We start from the raw sequence: 19,956 nt of genomic DNA on the forward strand, positions 1-19,956 counted from the left end.
TAGCATTCTCAATTGTAATATAAACATGCAATGACATCAGCACGAAAAAATCTTCTAAATATAAATATACTATATACATAAAAACTAATATGGTAAATGGTAAAACAGATTCCCTCTGTTTGGATCCTTGTCAACAACTTTACAGTTATAGTTTTAATAAAACATTTTCCTATCAAATATGTCAAATACTATTATTATTATTATTATTATTATTATTATTATTATTATTATTATTATTATTATATTATATTATATTATATTATTCAGTTTAGATTTTGGGCTCAAAAATTTATCAGACTGTCAATGAAGCTTACATCTTTGCATGCTCAATTGTGTGGGGAGGCCTTTAAATTGCTCCGACTGAACCTCCAATATCTACTGCTTTGATAATTTGAGAGCTGGATCTGGAAGTGTTAAACACTACTTCAAAACTTTCAGATATATCAACTATTTTGCTTTTCTGCAAAAAGCATTTTCATTTTGAAAATTTCATGATAATATGTTGTTGTCTTTCTCTTTCTCACACACATGTGCATATGTAGAAACTATCCAATAATGAAACTTTATCTTGTGACAAAAGAAATTTTAAAAATGTTATATGAATGAAATCCTACTATGAACATTTTAAAGGTATTACTTTTAATTAATTATATATACCTGGTAATTAATTATATACTCAGTACACCAAAAACTCAGCTAATTAGCACAAAATTGTCTTTTGAGGAAGTTGATGTTAAGATAATAGGTTGGATTCAAAAAACTTATGTAATGGGCTTTTTCCCTTTACTTTGTAGCTTCATCAGGATCAGAGCAGAAAAAGCAAAGAGAGCTGTTGCTGTAGAAAATAGTTTATGAGATCCAGCAGGCTGCTTTAGATAAGCATAAGTAAATTTCCACTCACACAGTATAAAATCAGATCGCAATTTCAGTATCTAAACAATGAAGTACAAACACAGACTTAAGGTTGAATTATTGTATTTGTAACAACCACTGAGAACAGCTTATAAAAACTGAAATAGGCAGTGTAATTCAAGATGGCTTCAGGTGAGAATGTTTTCTAAAAAGAAAACACTTTTTAGTTTTTTCTCATTGCCAAGTTACACAAATCAGATCCTGTCGAAATGGGATTTTTATTGCTTAATTCAAGACTGTGGACTCCTGTTTCATACATGTCAAAGTTTTCAAATGGGAGGCTTCTACTGCCATACCCTTAAGAACTAGACAACTAGACAATGGGCAAAAGATAGTTTACCTTTTAAGGGGCTGACTCTGCTGCTAGCTCGGTTTTCAGTGAGGATGTCTGAATGCCAGACAGATTTAGTGAAGAAGATATTCAAGAAGCTTGTATGTGGGATATGCAAAATGATCCAATTGTATAGCCTCATAACATCTTCCACTTGAAGTTCTATGACAATCCAATGACCTTCTCAGCTAGGAGAACTTGATACTTTCTCAGTCACACCAGCTGCAGGATTTCTAACCACTCAGAAGACAAGCTGGAAGCGAGAGAAATTCTCGGTTGGGATGGACATCAATTCCCTGGTTCATGTTTGGCATATCCAAGTTCCATAATCTAGGTTAGGGCAAATCTTCTTTGGAAGTGAGAACTAAACTTAGCACTACTAAAAGTTATTCAAACACAGTCTAGATTAACATACTTTTAAGAACTTGAAAAATAGAATGAAATATACTCAGTATAAGTGCAGTTTTATGTCCTAAATTTTCTCTCATGTGAAAATTAAGTGCAATGTCTAGTGATGAAGCAATGATACTTTTAAAAGAAATATAGTGGAATCCACTTTTATGTTCCAATGGCCAAGCCTTTATTTGTTAAGTTCTGACAATTGACACATGATCTTACTCATTTGAAAACATGTACACAATTTTTATTTAATGTATTATATACATTTTTAATGTTGCATCTTTCAAATCAAAAATAATTGTTACTTATAATATCCTCCCTCCCTGCACAAAAAAATCAAACCTCACAAAACCACAAAAATCTGATAGAATTCAGTATATACCATTAATGGCAATTAACAGAATACATAACACAAATTGTAAAATATGTTTGCAACATACCTGTTATAGTATCTGCCCCCCATCATAAACTGATTGTTTGGTGTTGGACATATTTTAAAACGCTGTATGTTTTCACTGGTTCGAAAGTAGAGTGAGTAATCTCCAGGTGTATTATCAGAAGGCCTCACAAGAAAACTTGATACTTGACCCACTAATTATAAAAAAGAAGAAAAAAGTTACAGGTCTTTGTCAATAAATCTAGCTGTTTTATTTTATTGGTCTGAAACTTAGCATGCAGCAGAGAAAAATTTAATCAGTTGCAAAAAGACTTGTAATTAGGATATTCATTAATCAAGCAGTGATAAAGGAGTCAAGAATTTCTAAAAAAAGGTCAAACCTTTTCATGTCTTACTTTGCAAATAAAGCCTTCTACATCTTGAAGTAATCCCAAATTTAAAAACCTTTGCTGAAAAATACCTCATATTTTTATAGTAGACAATTTTGGCAAATACTAGAATGATATTTAAATTTTAGTTTAGACATGAGATAAGATACTACTATCCCTGATTCATATGCATGCCCTCAGTTTCCATACTCCCATCTGGCTATTCCGATGGATTTTAGTTATAAAATTGTGGAAAACTGACAATTCATTTCCCTGCAGAATTATATACTGCAAGTCCTAAAATAGTTTTAATGTTTTTTTTAAATCCCACCAAACCCCCTAAAAAGCAGAAAAATCCTGGCCTAAGCATATGTGTGATATTTCACAGTCCTAATTCTATCAAAAATGTTACACGATGTTATACAATTATGTTTTATATACTCAAAAATGGACCTTTTCTTTCTTTTTTAAAAAAAGCCTTAGTTCAACTGCAACATTAGTACAAAAGACATGCATGTATTTAGGACTGAATAATACTTTGATTCAAATTTTTTAAAAAAGTTCATGAGGAATGCAAATACTACATAAGTCTGAACCTGTGTTATAGTCTGAGGTTGTGCTATTGTCTTCCAGTTTCTGGAGATCTCAGAAAAGGACATAACTGCTCTGAGGTGTTAAAAGAAAGATGCTACATTCTGACTTCCATGCTCCAACATTGGAGATAGAACAGTGGCATATAATCTTAGCATACATTTCATATTAACAGATATTCTATTAATTAAAATTCACAAATACCTGTCATCAGCAAACTATAAGCCTCTTGTTTTGAAATCTTTCCATGGAACCATCTTAAAGAATACAACAACAACAATAAACACTAGGAAATATTAGTAGCAAGCTCTTTGGTTTGCTTTAGGAAACATACATCTTACAAATGACAATTAAAATGCATTTACAAAAACCAAAAATGTAACATTAAAATGTTTCTTTTATATCAGTTGAATTAAATGTCAACAATATCTGATAAATAAGTTTTAAAAGTGCTAGTTTTTTTCTAAATCAAATATAATAGAAAACAGCAACCTGATCTATTTCATGAAAGGACCAACTGAAAGCTAGAGCTGGTCCAGAATGTGGTGGGGAATGTCGGGAACATCATGCTATGCCCACAGGACCTCACTGTTTTTCAAACTGCATTGGTTGCCAGTTAGGTTCTGAGAGAAATTCCAGGTGCTGCTTATCACCTTTAAAACCCTTCATGACATACAGTCTTGGCTATTTCAGGGACTGTCTATTTCCAATTGTTTCTGCTTGTTCAGTACAATCAAAAGGAATGAGTGTTCTCTGGATCCACTTGATTTTACAGTGTTACATTGGAGGCAGGGCTGCTGTTGCAACTTCTTCCCTTTGGAACAATGTCCACACATAGATTCTTGCACCTATCTTCCTTGTGATGTTTAGGAAGCTGTTAAAAACCTGGCTGTTCTCCCTGACCTTGGGATAGGACAGTTGGAGTGGTCCCTTTTTATTATGTATGCTGAATGGCCTATGTATTGCTTTCCAGTCAGCGAGGGTTCTTTTTTACTTGTATCTCGAAATATTGATTTTCATTTTTATTTGTAAGTTGCACAAGGATTTGGATGTGTCTAAATTTGGAAATTCAATTAAAATATGTTCAGAAAATATTTCAAAGCAAGCTTTATTTCTATTGCTGTTCCTTTATCCAGATGAATATATTTCATTCCTTTTGAACTACAACTTGTTGTTCGAGAACTTCTCCATTGTAATAATTAATCACCTCAGTGCTAAAAAAAATTGTGACTAATACCAAACAAAGAAATCCAGATATGACTTGAGTCAAATATGAGTCAAAATTGGAATATATATATATATTTTTGAAGTCCTAAAGTATTTCTCATTATGCACATTAAAATACCACTAATTCAGTGTTCAGGCTCAGTATCTTTATTTGTGCTGCCTGTTAATAATTTGGCTCAATACAGGTAGTCCTCGATTTACAAGTTCATTTAGTGACCATTCAAAGTTACAACAGCAGTGAAAAATGTGACTTATGGCCGTTTTTCACACTTACGACCATTGTAGCATCCCCATGATCATGTGATCAAAATTCAAATGCTTAGTAACTGGTTCATATTTATGACAGTTGCAGTATCCTGGGATAATGTGACCACATTTTATTGTCTTCTGACAAACAAAGTCAATGGGAAAGCCAGATACCCTTAACAACCGTGTGACTAACTTAACAACTGCAGTGATTCACTTAACAACTGTGGCAAGCAAGGTCGTAAAATGGGGAAAAACTCACTTAAAAACTGTTTCGCTTAGCAATGGAAATTTTGGGTTCAATTGTAGTCGAAGGTCAAGGACTACCTGTATGTATCTAGGCATACAATCTTGGTTTTATGGGATGATGCCTCTGGCATATAAAAAAAGCAAGAATTAGCATGCTGGAAGAACGTATACCTAGATACTTATGTGTAAAAATTCTACACTTACATTTTGCCTTCATGTGGATCTTCCTCTCTTCCCTTAGAAAAATACGATACAAAAGTATGAACATAAAATGATTGTAGCATTAAGCATGTTAAAGAATTCTGTTCTCTTTCGAAAAAAACATAACTAGTATAATTTAGAAAATTTAAACATTAGGTTTGTTCTAAGTCAGAACAGAGTGTCTGTCCATGCTTATTCAGAATTACATGGTACATTAGACAACAAAGCTTTCTGCAAATAAAGTTTATAAAGGAATATAGTCTAAGATGCTTAAAAAGACCTAAATATTTTAAAATATGCCCTGGGTTGAAAACCTTAGTAAAAGAGATTGATAAGACCCCTCAATAAGCAGGTAGCAGATGTGGTCAAGGGATTCTCCACACAGTACCTGGTGTGTTAATTGCACCCATTCCTGGACTAGGAGATCTGGATACAGACTATCATTTTTAAGCCACATCTCAGTTGGGCTATTGTAATGTGCTCTACATAGCGCTGTCCTTGAAGACCATTGAGAAATTGCAACTGGTTCAGTATGCAGCAGAACAGGTAGTCATGGTAGCATCTTGGTACAGGCAAGTAAAATTTCAATTTTATAAGTACTTTGGCTCCTAGGTATAATTCAAGGTGCTGGCTATCACTTACAAAGTCCATCATAACACAGAATTGTACTATCTGCAGGATCACCCATCTTCAGTAGTCTGACTGTCTTCAGAGACAGTAGTCTCTGAAAGTATGCACACACCCTTTCTTGAAATAACATGTCAAGATTTAGGAGACGTGTTTTTTTAGGCTGCAGCACCTGCCCTGTGGAACTACCCTCCAAGATGTCTCTGACCCTATTAACCTTTGAAGATCTTGCTATTTTCTTAGGGCCAAGGTTAGGAGACCTAGTCCTAAGAGGTGAAATACAAGTTGATCCAGCCTCAACTGTTTTGTTGTTGTTGTTGTTGTTGTTGTTGTTGTTAGGGTACTGTGATTTGTTTTTATTATTGTATACCACTTGGAAGTATCATTTCTGCAAACTGGATACTCATATAATTAAATAAACACAGACCCTGTGCCTAATCTTTTTTCTATTTCCTATCCAAAGGAAGGACAAGGTAAAAATTAATTAATATACCTATAATACTAATTGAAGGGAATATATGTGGTTCAGAATAGAACTGGGGAGTCTTTCATTTATTTATGGAATTTATATTGCCGCCTATTCGCACCTGGCGACTCAAGACAGTTTACAGAATATAAAACCTCATATTCATGCTGAGCTTGGATGTTTTCATGCAGACGTTTCATTACCTGGCTAGTAATATCTTCATTCTAGAAGGCTTGGAGTTTGCTCTCTCTGTGTTTATACAGTAGCTTGCCCTATCAGTGTGCGTATGTGGGGGGTTGTTTTCTCCTTGGTCCTTCCTTAATTAGGCTGTTGTTTACTAGTTGATTTGTTCACTGCTGGATTGTTTGTTTGATGCTGGTCCTGGTGTTAATCCCTGCTTATCTGGGTACTGATTTCTACCAAGAGATGTTCTGATCTTTTTGTTTCCTTTTTAGCTTTTTTTATTGCCTCTTTTGAATGCTGTGTAAATGTGGTTTATCTCTAAGTGCCAGTGGCTGATTTGTCTGACTGCCAAATTCCCAGGATTACTTATGGGATCACCACTCTCGTAGACTATAATGCAATGTATAGAAACAATAGCTTTTCCATACATGCAAGTAAAAATATGGATCTGGTATGTAGATCATACCCTTTGTCATAACAGAAAAGAAACAATTAGAGACTCAACAATCTACAATATCTTCAAAGGAATAAAGTTCACAAGAGAAGAAGAAAACAACAACAGTTGAATAATATTACTTACCACTTCTTCTACTAAGTCTTCTACAATAAGGCCTTGTTCATCAGTACGTAAGTTTGTAACCCACATCCATCCATCTTCTAATTCATTGTGGACAATGAACATGTCTCCTTTAAGGAAACTACAGGTAGTTAAGGTAAATTTTATTAATTATTTAAATCAACACTCAAGCGAGCAAAGTTACACTTTTATTAACTTGACCTAATTTCTAATCTATCTTGCAAATTAAATGAATTTCTTATAATTTCCCCCTGAACTATAGGCTACTTGATGATCACTTGTAACATAATTTTATTTTAAATGTGTTTTATGTTATATTAAATATATTTATTTATTTATTTGAAGGACTCATATTCTGAAATATTGGTGGAGAAACACATTGGAGCGGTATATAAGCCTAAATGTGATTGCTGTTGCTAACTGCTATTGATTCCAGAACAGCAGATATGGAGCAAGAACAGAATGTTACTGAGCTCTCCAGAAATCTCCTGAAATCCTCTAATTTTTTAAAAAAATCACATCCTACTTTCAAAATTGTTAAAATTGGTAACATATGATCCCACAATTATTTACCACGAAGTGTATCTGCTTGAATTCAGTGTGACTAACACTACAGAATTGGATGGTGCTTTAATAAAATTACTTTAAATAGAAACCTGGAGTATTGCTGTGCATTCCTTAAATCTAAACTTATACCACATTAACTATATCCATCATTTCCATAAATTTGACTGACTTCATTATTAATTTAATGATAAAACAGGCTTTACATTGAAATAAAAGTATTATTAATTAAAGTGATTATTTTAAAGCAGTTTTCCATTATTTTAAATTAAGAGAGTGTCGTGTCATTTTAATTCTTACAAAAAAATCTAACAAATATTAAACCCAAATGTACATGCATTATTTATCATTCTAAATTATACCTTATTTCATCTGTTTCTGGCACTTTAGTATATGGCAGAATGGCTCGGACTCTCCTGCGGTCCTCTACTGGCTGTAAAAAAAGAAAGAAAGATTTTCTGTTTTGAAGAAAAACTTCAGAATTGGTATACTGATTCTAGACAAAATCTCCAGCATATTAAGACCCACAATTTATACTCAGCTTTCCCCCCCCCCCCATTCCTTCAATCATAAAGTTTCAATTGGCCAGAACCAATTTCAAAACCAATAAAAAGATCAAGATTTTTATCTAGGTTTTGATGTAGCATCAGAAATAAACATAATTTAATAATAAAATAATTGAGGTGGGTTTTTTTTGAATTGGGACACAATCATGTTTTAATTAAGATTACTATAAACAAATATAAAATACTGGCATTTGTGTTATATATGGTTGAATTTTTGTAGAATTTAAATAAGTTATAGAAAAGTCTTAGATTTAAATTCAAACTGTGATTTATAAAAATAGATTGTATTACATTTAATTATTGTCATATTAATTTTGATGTAAAATTCTGGAGAACTTCAAAACTTGTAATTATTCTGTGTCAATCTAGTTAACCTCTTTAAGAGACTATATGGGTTTATATAGGTATGGCATTTAGATCCTCCAAAAAAGTGCAACAAAGCTGTGAATCTTGAAACAGTGATTTTCAGTTTCTTAATTTAATTTATTCTTTTTGTCCCATGAATCAGTATTGATTCCTGGCAACTGTAGTTTTCTTGACAAGATGTTTGGAAATGGTTTAACACTGCTGTTTCCTAATGTTAAAAGAGTGACTGCCTATAAGGTTATCCAATTGCCTTTGTGCCTAAGTAGAACTCATCATCTCCAGGTTTCCTACCTGGTACTTTAACCACAATATCAAACTGGTTCACTTCCAGTTAATTTCAAATATATAAAAATGCACATTCTTATATAAAAAATACATACCTCTGGAGGTGCTACAGGAAACAATAATTTTTCCCCTTTAAGCAAACAAGACACATGGCTGTAATACCCTATTAGATCAGAAAGTGAAGAAAACCGTCGGCCACCAATGTAATAATCGCCACACATTGCAATAATCCTATCAGAGAAAATAATAACCAATATTAGTAGAATGTCCTTTTCTATTAAAAATGACTGCACATATAGCAAAACTGGAGGCAGTCCTCACTTAAGGTATATTCTTTCAGCAACTGTTTGAAGTTATGATGGCGCTGAACGGGAAATGCTCATAGTTGTGTCCCTCTCTGTATCCCTGCGGTACTGGTGTGATCATGTGGTATGACACCTTACAAGCAGCTTGCTTAATAATAATTCCCAGTTCCAAATGGTAATCAAGAATTTGATTTATATTCTACATTTCTACTCAACTGACAACTGAGTTTTTTAAGGGTATAGAAGGATAAAAAGCATAAATTAAAATTAATATAACAATTACTAAGTAATATTTATAAGGTCAACCTTATTCTTCCTTTCAGCAAATCAAAGATAATTTAGATTTAGACTTAGAATAACTTTATTGTCACTTTGAATGTACACTAATTGGTATACATTAAAATGAACGTTTGTTGTATACAGCTCTCAAAGTTGACCGCCTCCAATATACACTACATAAACGTGACAAAATAAAGACAAAATAATTCATATACCCACATATATTATATGACACAGAAAAATAACAGTCTAGTCCATTTATTTTCAAAATCATGGAAAGACTGATCTCTTTTGAGAATTATGTCTAGAACATGACCCTACATTAAAACAAAGCTGCATTTAAAAAAAATGACAGCTGTAGAACATGTGGCTAAACTCTCAGCAGCTGCCATTCTTCAAGCAAGAGAAGGAACCCTTCTTGAGTCTTTCCAACATTTACAAATTAATCTCCTTGATTTGAAATTAGAAATTATACCAAGCATATATATGCTAGTAAATATTGCTTCACAATATTTACAAGTTCATGGAATGGTTATTAGTCAAAGAAAGCTCATCTTACCACAATATTTTACGAATGAAAATGTTTTAATGCACGCTACAACTTCATCTTCTAGACCCGTGATGGCAAACCTATAGCATGTATGCCAGAGATGGCACGCAGAGCCCTGTCTGTGGGTATGTGAGCCGTTGCACCAGTTCGGCTCCACCGCACATGTGCATGCACTGCCCACTGACCATCTGGTCTTCAGGTCTCTGCTGCGCATACATGTGGGGCAGAGCATGTGCGGAAAGCCCATGCACACATATGAAGGGAGCAGGGGTGGATTCTACTTACCTTTACTACTAGTTCGCAACAGGACCATGCGCACTTGCTTTGCTTGGGTACGCGCTCTTCTGCCCATGCATGGAAGTGTTCTGATGATGTCAGGGTTGGTGGACGGAGCCTCCCACCAGTTTTACTACTGGTTCTATAGAACCGGTGCGAACTGGGGGCAACCCACCACTGGTAGAGGGACATGGCGCATGCAGGGGGCATGTGTGGGGCCCACGCGCGCATTGCATTTTGGGGGTTTGGGCACATGGGCACACATTTGCACGGACGCATGTGTGGTTTGGGCACTCGGTCCAAAAAAGCTTAGGCATCACTATTCTAGACCCAGTAGTCAATAGAAGAATGATGATAGAATGAATAAAAAATTGGAGAGAGGAGTTAAAAATAAGAATAAGAGACAGAGTAGAAGTGGCCAATTTCCTATTAAATATAATATATAACTGATTAATATTTGCAGCCTGCTTGAATTACAAGTGCATTTTCCAGGGCATATTCTAATACCTGCAAAGAGATATTGATCACAAAATCTGCCAATACTCGATATTAACTGAATATGTAACCTGCGTATACCCTTTCAGCCAAAGAGATTTTTCACAAATGTTTTGAAACTTGTGAAAGAATATGTGAACCACAGTCATTACCTTTAAAAACAGGGGGCTCCAACCTTCAGGCTGCACAAGCGGTGGGCGAGCGCATATGCTGCTCCACTTGCGTGAGTGGCAAGTGTGCACAAACTGTACTGTACCACTCACACAGAATCATCCCCTCCCCCACCACCTGCTGGTTCATTAAACGGGAAAGGATGCAGACCACTGCCTTAAAAGACTTGCTTCTCATATTTTATAGGAATTCAAAAACAAACATTCACTCACCTAAAGTGATTAACAACATTGGTTTTGCTCAGAAATGAAAGCACAAATGATCCAGGCCTTCGATCACTCTCTCGAATAAGGTAACTTCCAGGTTTTCCTGCCTGTCGAAGACGTTCTTCTGCAATTGTTCTGTCAAGTTTTCCATGATACCATCTGAAAACCAAAGCATAATGGCATGATATATATATATCTCTGGACCTGAAAATCCTGGATAAAATCTCCTACATCCATTTTTCTTACAGGCTGGAGCAAGTGAATGACAAGTTTATTCCTAATTTAATACTAGTAACAGAAATCTAAAAGTAAGAATTATGTAGGTGTTTCATTTTTTAAATTAAATGCATTTTATTTTAAAATAGGCATTAAAACTTCAGTGGTACTTATGCCTACAAAAGAATTTACTTTATAAAGTAAAGTAACTTTATTTTACTTTATTTACTTTATAAATTTATTTTTAATAGTCTCCCATCTCACTTTTAAGTGGCTCTGGGCAGCTTAAAATAAAATAAAAATACTTAATATATTATAGGAAACAAAAGTAAAGACATATAGCAGCCAGGCATCACCTAACCTATCATCCATACAACTGAGACATGGGCTCTAACTCAGAGTCCCTCGCTTGAACACAAAGCCAAGTTTTCAAAGCCTCACAAAAGGCTAAAGGGTACAGGGCCAGTCTAACTTCAGGGGAAATGATATTTCAAAGGGCAGGTGCCATGCAGAAAATGTTCTCCTTCTTGGCCCCACCAGCTGTGTTGGTATTTAGAGCACACCCACACAGTTGGGGAGAGATGCTTCTATAAGTAACCTGGTCCTATGCCATGAATGCTACAAAACATACATTTTCTTCCTTGCAAGAATGCAATGAATTACAACATTGTGCCTCTAACAGATAATCAAATAAAATTCCACATACTGTAAGTTATATATTTGACAGGTCTAAAATGTTCACATAGAGTATGTTAATGAAAGTATGTGTTGATTTTTTTTCCAAAGTTGTACTTAATTTTTAACATAAACCACAGTGTTCATCCATTCTTCTTCTCCATCTGATCCTAATTTAAATTCTACATCAGTTTAGTCACTTCATGCATCTGATGAAGTGAGCTGTAAGCCAAATTTTTTTTGCCTTTTAATCAATTGGATTGGTCTGAAAAGATGCTAAGATGCTAGTAAAACCCTTCTGCTTTTAGGTTACCTTAAACAGGCCTGTCAAACTGGCGGCCCGCAGGGCGAATGTGTCACATGTAGGCCAAAGCCACCCTGGCTCCACAAAGGCAAAAAACATCATGATATGTCACATGATGTGATTGAGTACAGTGATTACCCATGCCTTAAACTAACACAGGCTCCAACTACATTGATACCTATTATCATACCTAACTTCATATATAAAACAACTGTATCCAATAATGTTTGTGTTATTTAAGTTTCCCAGATTTTTAACTCAAGCTCCAAATCAACATTATATTTATGATGCATACTAGATATTCCATCATGCCCATTATTCTGGGATGCCATTTGCCATCGTTAGAACTATAAACCAAGTCTCTCTTTCTCTCTCTTTTATTAACATATATCACTCACCCACCCAAATATTTTGTCACACTGCTCTGCAAACCCATTGCTTCAAAAAAGTCTACAGGGTCATCTATAAGAAGTTTTCAAAAATTCCTATCAAGTTACAATTCCTGATGTGATTACAATGAGAGAAATTCTGCAGCTTAATATTTAATAACTCTTGCATGATTTCTCCCAGCACAACTGTAATACAAATCATTACCGTATTTTCTGGCATATAAGACGACTTTTTAACACATGAAAATCTTCTCAAAAGTCAGGGGTCATCTTATACCCCGGCTGTCGTTCTCCTGTAACCAGGCAGACCAGCCCGAAAGGCTCTGACGAGCCTTAAATGGCTCTGGCGATCCAAGCTCTGGCGATCCCAGCTGAGTTGCCTGCTAATCAGGTAACGCAGCTGGGATCGCCAGAGCCATGTAAAAGGAAAAAAGTTTTCCCCCTCCAGCTTGCTTACCTTAGCTGCTAGTCGCAACGCTTGCCTTGCTTCGCTTGCCTGAATCCATTCTATCAGCAAGCCACTCCCTGCCTGCAATCAAGCAGGCAGGGTGTTGTGGACTTCAACTCCCAGAATTCCTCAGCCAGCAAAACAAAGCTGGCTGAGGAATTATGGGAGTTGAAGTCTACAAGTCTTAAAGTTGCCAAGGTTGGAGACCCCTGTTCTATTGGGTAAGTTTTTTTCCCCTTTGGGAGCTTTAAAAAAAATAGTTAATTGGGGTTTTTTTTTAGTTGTTCTTTTTTAGACCTAGCCATTTAAAGTTTAGGTAGTTTTAAATTTAGTTTTCATATACAAATAAAAATAAAATAAAATAAAATAATATTTGTGCAGCTTTCTGAGATTTAGTGTGTTTCTGTAGTGTTTCACTCTAACTATACAAACACACAAAATCTCACAAAGCTGTATGTGGAATTTTGTGTGTGTAAAGTGTGAAAGTTGTTTTTTTGGGCTTTTTGTGGCTGTGTGAGGTTCCTGCTTGTTGCAGGGGTCATTTTGGGTCTAGCTCAACTGCTTTTACATTGTGGGTGAGCCAGTTGATGTTTTTTAATTTTTATTTGGTGTGCGTTGGAAGAGGGGTAATCTTATAGGGTGAGTATAGCCCAAACCCTATATTTTAACAGGAAAAGTTGGGGGTCGTCTTATACGCCCAGTCATCTTATACGCCGGAAAATACGGTACATCTGTGATCCAGTTCAGCATAATGTGTAAAATACAATAGAGCGATTTAGAGTATAGTAACATTTAAGAAGAATGTCTTTAACTTGTCCTGTTTCCAATTCAAAATCCTCAATTCTGCCTCTTACATGCTAACAGGAAACACAGTCCACAAAAAAGTGTCAGTGTACAGTATAGTAAAAAGGTTTGTTTTTTTAAAAGAAAGAATACCATTTCCTACTTGCTCATGTAATACTTTTGATAAGGAAAAGCTTGAAAGTACTGATTAACAGGTTTCTGAATCAGGTGATCCTTGAATCAGTTTCCTTGATCACAACCTTTTAGGAAGATGCCAGAATCCTTAAGGCTACAGTAGGCAGAGACATAAAGGTGATGCATACTATACTATTTATAAAGTATCACTGTAATCACTCCACACTCTTTCTACTGATTTTTTTCCCCATTTGCCATCTTAATTTGTATCACTTGACTAATTTCCATTTAAATCTTATTTAGGCAACTTTCAATTCCTTTCCTTTTCTACTTTTTCTCTTCTATCTATCAATTTACGCAATATTCCAATTGTTCATTTAAAAAAAAATCCTTTAGTTAATGAGCCCTCTTTTGTTGCTCAATAATTAAATGTATAATTTCCCCCCCTTTTTAATGTGTAAGTAATTTGAAAAATGTATATTGTATTGCTTAAATGGAGGAGGATGGTAGAGGACAGAGGATGGCCTGGAGGAACATTGTCTATGGGGTTGTGATGAGTCGGACACGACTTCGCAACTAACAACAAAATTTTTTGTTGTTTTGCAATTGGGAATAGAAAATTAGCCTGTAAAAATTATTCTTTTTTTCTCTTAGTCAGCTGTCAGCCCTTACTATGGGGATGAGGTTGCAAAGAAAATTTTTCTTCTTTATCATTAATACATAAAGAAATTTGAATTGTTAACATTTGCAGCAACTTTAAATTAATGGTCTATCTATGAATACAGCATGAAAACTGTATTAGTTGCATTTGCACTTCTGAATAATTTTTCAACAAACTGGAATCTGGACACTGCAAACCTATTCTTCTGAACATCCTTTGGGGTATTGGATATACTTTTCTACAGTGGTGCTCTTCCTTTTTCAGGCGATGGTTCAAATCTTGGGGGACAGGAAGGATCTCCTTGGAGACATCTACTTCGTTAAATTCTCTATCCTCTCCACTTTTTACCAATTACATGAAGCCACAAGAGAATGGGGACATCATCTGTTGGCAAGGGATGTGATATATGCTTATGATAAGCAGTTTATACATATGCTTATACAACATAAGCGTTGACCCAGTCCCTGGAGATTTTCACATGAAAACCTGAATGAATACCTCCAAACTGGACTGAATTTCGTTTATATGGACCAAATAATTCCACGAAAATATAGACTCTGAAAGGAATTTTATTCCCATTCAGAGATAGTTTGCAAGACTGAGAGTACCTCTGGACTAAACTCTCGACTGATTAGAAGGTGGTAGCTGCAGCTAGGATGGTTTTTGTACAGCTATTTCTTGCTGGCCATTTCTGGATTAGGAAACCCTGTTCAATCATTTATGACTCAGTTACCGTCTGTTTAGATTGCTGCAATATGCTGTACATGAGCTATTCTCAGGTAAAGTTAGCATAAGTTCAGAAAGTACAGTTAGTACAAAATGCAACAGTCCAAGTGACCAGGTATTTTGGTTACAGTTATATTTTCTGGAATCCCCTGCCAATGGAGATCCAGTCTTCTCCTCATATTTTCAGACAACAATTAAGATGTGGTTATTCTGTTAACCTAAGGAGAAGGGTGTGCTGTGATTAAAGATCTGAATTTAGCAGACACTTATATATATTGTATATTCTCTTACGGTTATTTTATCAGTGGGTTTATTTACTATTTTGTGAAAGATTGGTGATGTTTTTGATTGCTAGCTGCTGAGAACTTTCATGAATAGGTGGTATATAGACAAAGCAAATAAATGAATAATGGGTTTCCCAGAGGAGGCATATGGCTGTTCAGTTCTGCATCAGTTGCGGCCTCCAAGATGTCTTCAAAGGTAAAACTATGTATAATTCACTTTAGTAGTCATGTGGTGATCAAAATAAAATCAAACATTCTCATCTATATTGTCCATGTCCCTTTAGCCTTTGATTCATTCCTAATGCGTTTGTAAGTGCTTATTCCAATATAAATGTGTATCAGATTATAACCCATAGTTCCACACACAGCTGCAGGATGCAAAATATATTAATTCAATTGGGAAAGAAATCACAATTTACAATGCATTATCTTTTTATGGGTGTTCTAGTTATGCTTCTATATATTATAATAATAAAAAATTACAAACCAGCAAGAAAATTAGATGTCACAATACTTAAATCTAGAGTAGCAATTAAGTTTATATTATTGAAATGTACCGGTAACTTTTATTCACATGAGCCTCACAATCAAGCTAATAATGTATATATGGTCACAAATAAATGATCACATGAGCCTGAGACACTGCAACCATCATAAATACATTACTTCAAATGTATTTTTTGGATTACACAGTAACTACAATAATTAATAAAACAGTTTAATAATTTTATAGTGATTCTATATATTGACTTAAAAGTCAAGCTCTGCTGAGTTTGTATGTCCAAGTATACTGTACAGGTAGTCCTTGCTTATGACGACAACGGAGTCCAAAATTTATGTTGCTAAATGAGACATTTGTAAAGTGAGCTTTGCCACATTTTATGACCTTTCTTGCCACAGTTGTTAACTGAATCACTGCAGTCATGTAAGTTGCTAGCATAGTTTTTAAGTGAATCTGGCTTCCCCACTGATTTTGCTTTTTAGAAAGTCACAAAAAACTGATCACATGATCCCAGGACACTGCAAAGGTCATAAATATGAGTCAGTTGCCAAGCATCTGAATTTTGATCACACGACCATGGGGATGCTGCAGTGGTCATATATGTGAAAAATGATCATTCTTTTTTCAGTGATGTTGTAATTTTGAACGGTCACTAAGTGAACTGTTGTAAGTCAAGGACTACCTGTATAGCAGCCAGACAGAGTTATGCAATGGAAGCAGAAGAAAAAGAATCCGTTCTGAAGGACCATCAAACCTAAATTCCAACTGACACTAACTGGGTGGTGGCGATGGGAGGGACACACAATTTCCCCCTTTTTGATTAGCATGCAATTTCCAGGGTTAGAATATTTCCGGGATTTGTCTAGGAAACATATGATTTTTTTCAGGGATTTATGTAGGCAACATATGAATTTTCAATTTCCCAATCCTCCCTAAATTACCACATTTCATTTCTTGCACTATCATATCACAGTACCAGGCTTGTCAACAAGTAGTGCAGACTCTGTGAGCAGACCTCCCACAATGGCTGCAAAGAAGTAAAGATCTGCAGGTGTACAGTATCTGGATCTAGCATGGGCACTTTCTATTCCTACTGGCAGCTCCTCTTTCCCTTAATTTAGAAAATAGGCATCGGTTAAGGAAGTAAAAAAGCAGTGGTTATATATCCTACTGCCACCCCCTCAACTCTAACAGGTATTTTCCTGTGCCTGCACAAGTAACATGCAAGTCCAGGAAATGAAATGGTTCCTTTAAGGAACAGCCTGTACAGAGCTAAGGTATCTTTTTCAGATCCAAATACTGCTCACCTTTATGAAGCCACTGTATCCAACAGTTCCAGAGATATTACCTTAACACTTTTATAGTTATCCTGTTAATAAAGCAGCTGCACACATTTAAAATAAGAAAATATATTTTATCAATGAATTTATATAGCTGCCCATCTCACCAAAACTGACTCTGTGGTGGTATACAAAATAGCATATTGTTAACTTTTGATCTAAGGGAGTAATTGGGTAAATAGATTATCCATTAATAATAATTTATTAAACTTCCATGCTGCCCGACTCAATAATTCATGTACACCACCCAACTCTCAACAATCAAATAACTGCCTTAAATCAATAAAAGATAAAGGCATTACCCCAAATGTCCATTTAATCTATTTTCACCACAATTAGCAATGACATTGTTCAAATGTCAGAAATTATCTCATTTTTGTAAATTCATATTATATGCATAATGTAAACATAATGTAACATAAGTAAGTGCTTCTCTTGAAGTATTTGGATGCAGCAGATTTGTCCTTTATTTTTCAAGGAGAAATCTTCTCAGGAATAGTATTTTTATAAAAATGATTATAAGGCTACTACTGGAAGAAGACAATTCATGGATTTAAAGTAGTTATAATTTGTCACCAATACATTTGTCTCTTTTCAGGGAAGGAGCACACTAGGTGATTGGATATGTCCATATTTTCCAGAAAGGCACTAAATCATTTCAATTCTGCATCTATGCTAGGTTTATTATAGTATCAACTATGGTAGTCCTAAATAAAACATCTCTGTTTTATGTTATAATAGTTTTGACGTTAGAAATAGTATTCAGGGTTCAAAAATCATTTTAGCAAATGAGGCTGTAGAGCAACTATGTGCCACTTCAATAAACTCAATTGTTAATAGATGAACAATTTTTATCTAGTTTTGTGCAATGTCCTGCTCATAAAAGGAAGACTGAAGTCTCTTTGGAAATAAGAAGTCACTGGATTATGCAGTAGCTGCAATGGATGAGATGAAGCATATTTTGCCTCCTTTGAAAAGCTAAACTGCTTCCCATTGTTTTTTAAATACACAGCAGAAAGCTGGTTTAAAGCTTTGCTGTTGTAAATTCCTAAAGCTTCTCAGTCCCCACATGAACCTGTTCTGATGTCAGGATCAACATCTCTGCCCCTTTCAAAGTTAATCCATTATCAGAATACACAACATTTCTTTCATTCATTAGAAAATATCTATTAAAAAAACGTTTTCTGCCTAAACTCAATCGATAGTGACACTTTTAAAGTCAGAGACAGGTTATCAGATACAAAGAGTGATAAACTGTATTTATCTATATTAGTTATTTCAGAGAGATGTTACTATTTTTGCTATTTTACATCTTCCATGAAAAGCTTTGCATACAACGTGTGTGTTACACCATGGCAGCACAGCAACCTTTATATGCAGAAAATGCTAGAGTTAAAAGCCAAGCAAGTCTCATACAGCATTTTTGGTTTCAGTCATGGATTCCTTAGATGAAAATACTGAGGACTGTTAAAGCTACTGTTAAGCTTTCGGAAAACGCCCACTTTGGGAAGCCTTAGGCAAAAGCGAAGGAAAAGTGTCAAATGAGAGCTTCTTGTTATTTTCAAGCGAAGGGACGGGGGAAAGACTTAATCCTTAGGTTTTCAGTTTTTCCAGGCAAGCAGGCAGTTGACTAAGCAGCTTCCAACGGGATGCGGGAAGAGAAAGAGGCGGCGCAAAGAAACTTTCAGGACTTGCTTAGAGTTTGACATACACAACACACTTCCACCGGGTGCGGTGCTAGAAACCGAGACTTTTGGGAAGGATCCTCGTCTGAATCCTTAGCCTGGATGGGGCGTGGGTGGCTGGGGGGGGCATACTCACTGGTTCGTGGGGGGCGCGTTCAGTGGGATGGCCACCTCCTCTTCTTCGTACTCGGGCCCGTCGAGAGAGTCGCCTTCATCCACGGTGCTCAGTCCCCCGGCCGGAAGCGGCGGCTGCGGAGGCGGCGGCAGAGGAGGGAAGGTCCCGGTAATACTGACGGCGATACCGCCACCACCGCCGCCGCCGCTCTCGGAAAGCGGTAGTGTCGCCGCTAGCGGCCCCTTGGACATCTCCGCAGGGGCAGGCCTGGAGCCCACCGCGAGCGAGCCCGGGGCGGGAGAAGCATTCAGGCCGGAGCCTCCCAGAAGAACCGCCGCCGCGGTCTTGATGCTCCCGCTGCGGGGGGCTGCGTTGGCGGCGGGTGGGCAATGTCCCCCCGCTTCTCCGGCCGCTCCCGAGCTCCCCTCTTCGCCGCCAGCCTCGGCCGCCGCCATCATGCTGCTCCGGCTCCTCCCACCCCTTCCCCGCCTTTAATGGGACAGCCCGCGGCCGGGAGGAGGCGGCCGAGAGGCACAGGGGGAAAGAGAGCTGTTCCCCCGCCTTCGCCTCTCAGCGGGGAAGGGAGGGAACCGGTGGACCTGAGCTGCCTGAGGCGCGGAATGGGAACAATGGGAGAGCCGCCCGGTAGCCAAGGGCTCAAGTCAGTTCCTGAGGTGGGGGGCGTGACATTCCGCCTCTGGCACCGAAGGCGGCGGCTCTTTCAGCATCTCACGCGCTCCCTCAGCCAGCCTCCCTTCTTGGACTCACAGTGGGCTGCTGTGAGGCGGCAGCGCCCCTAGTCTTTCCACTTGCCGCTCCTCTCCTCCACACGCCCCCTCCGATTTTTTTTTCTCCC

The 19,956-nt window shown here is 36.7% G+C and overlaps 1 protein-coding gene across 1 annotated transcript in view; it reads right to left on the bottom strand.

Moving 5' to 3' along the window:
• The window catches only part of RASA1 (RAS p21 protein activator 1), a 45,829-nt gene extending 26,264 nt beyond the window's left edge, over positions 1 to 19,565 (bottom strand). Inside the window, exons 1-8 of the mRNA XM_070938793.1 lie at positions 19,122 to 19,565; positions 10,844 to 10,996; positions 8,651 to 8,786; positions 7,701 to 7,771; positions 6,778 to 6,895; positions 4,925 to 4,956; positions 3,203 to 3,255; positions 2,083 to 2,233 (exon numbers count right to left, since the gene is read on the bottom strand). Coding sequence (XP_070794894.1) covers positions 2,083 to 2,233; positions 3,203 to 3,255; positions 4,925 to 4,956; positions 6,778 to 6,895; positions 7,701 to 7,771; positions 8,651 to 8,786; positions 10,844 to 10,996; positions 19,122 to 19,558 — 1,151 coding nt within the window. The 5' untranslated portion in view covers positions 19,559 to 19,565. The remainder of the gene's footprint in view (positions 1 to 2,082; positions 2,234 to 3,202; positions 3,256 to 4,924; positions 4,957 to 6,777; positions 6,896 to 7,700; positions 7,772 to 8,650; positions 8,787 to 10,843; positions 10,997 to 19,121) is intronic.
• Between the last annotated feature and the right edge of the window lie 391 nt (positions 19,566 to 19,956).

The sequence above is a fragment of the Pituophis catenifer genome, unplaced genomic scaffold (assembly GCF_029215685.1).
Source record: "Pituophis catenifer annectens isolate HBS135680 unplaced genomic scaffold, rPitCat1.0.hap2 SCAF_2, whole genome shotgun sequence".
In the NCBI taxonomy this organism is placed as follows: domain Eukaryota; kingdom Metazoa; phylum Chordata; class Lepidosauria; order Squamata; family Colubridae; genus Pituophis; species Pituophis catenifer.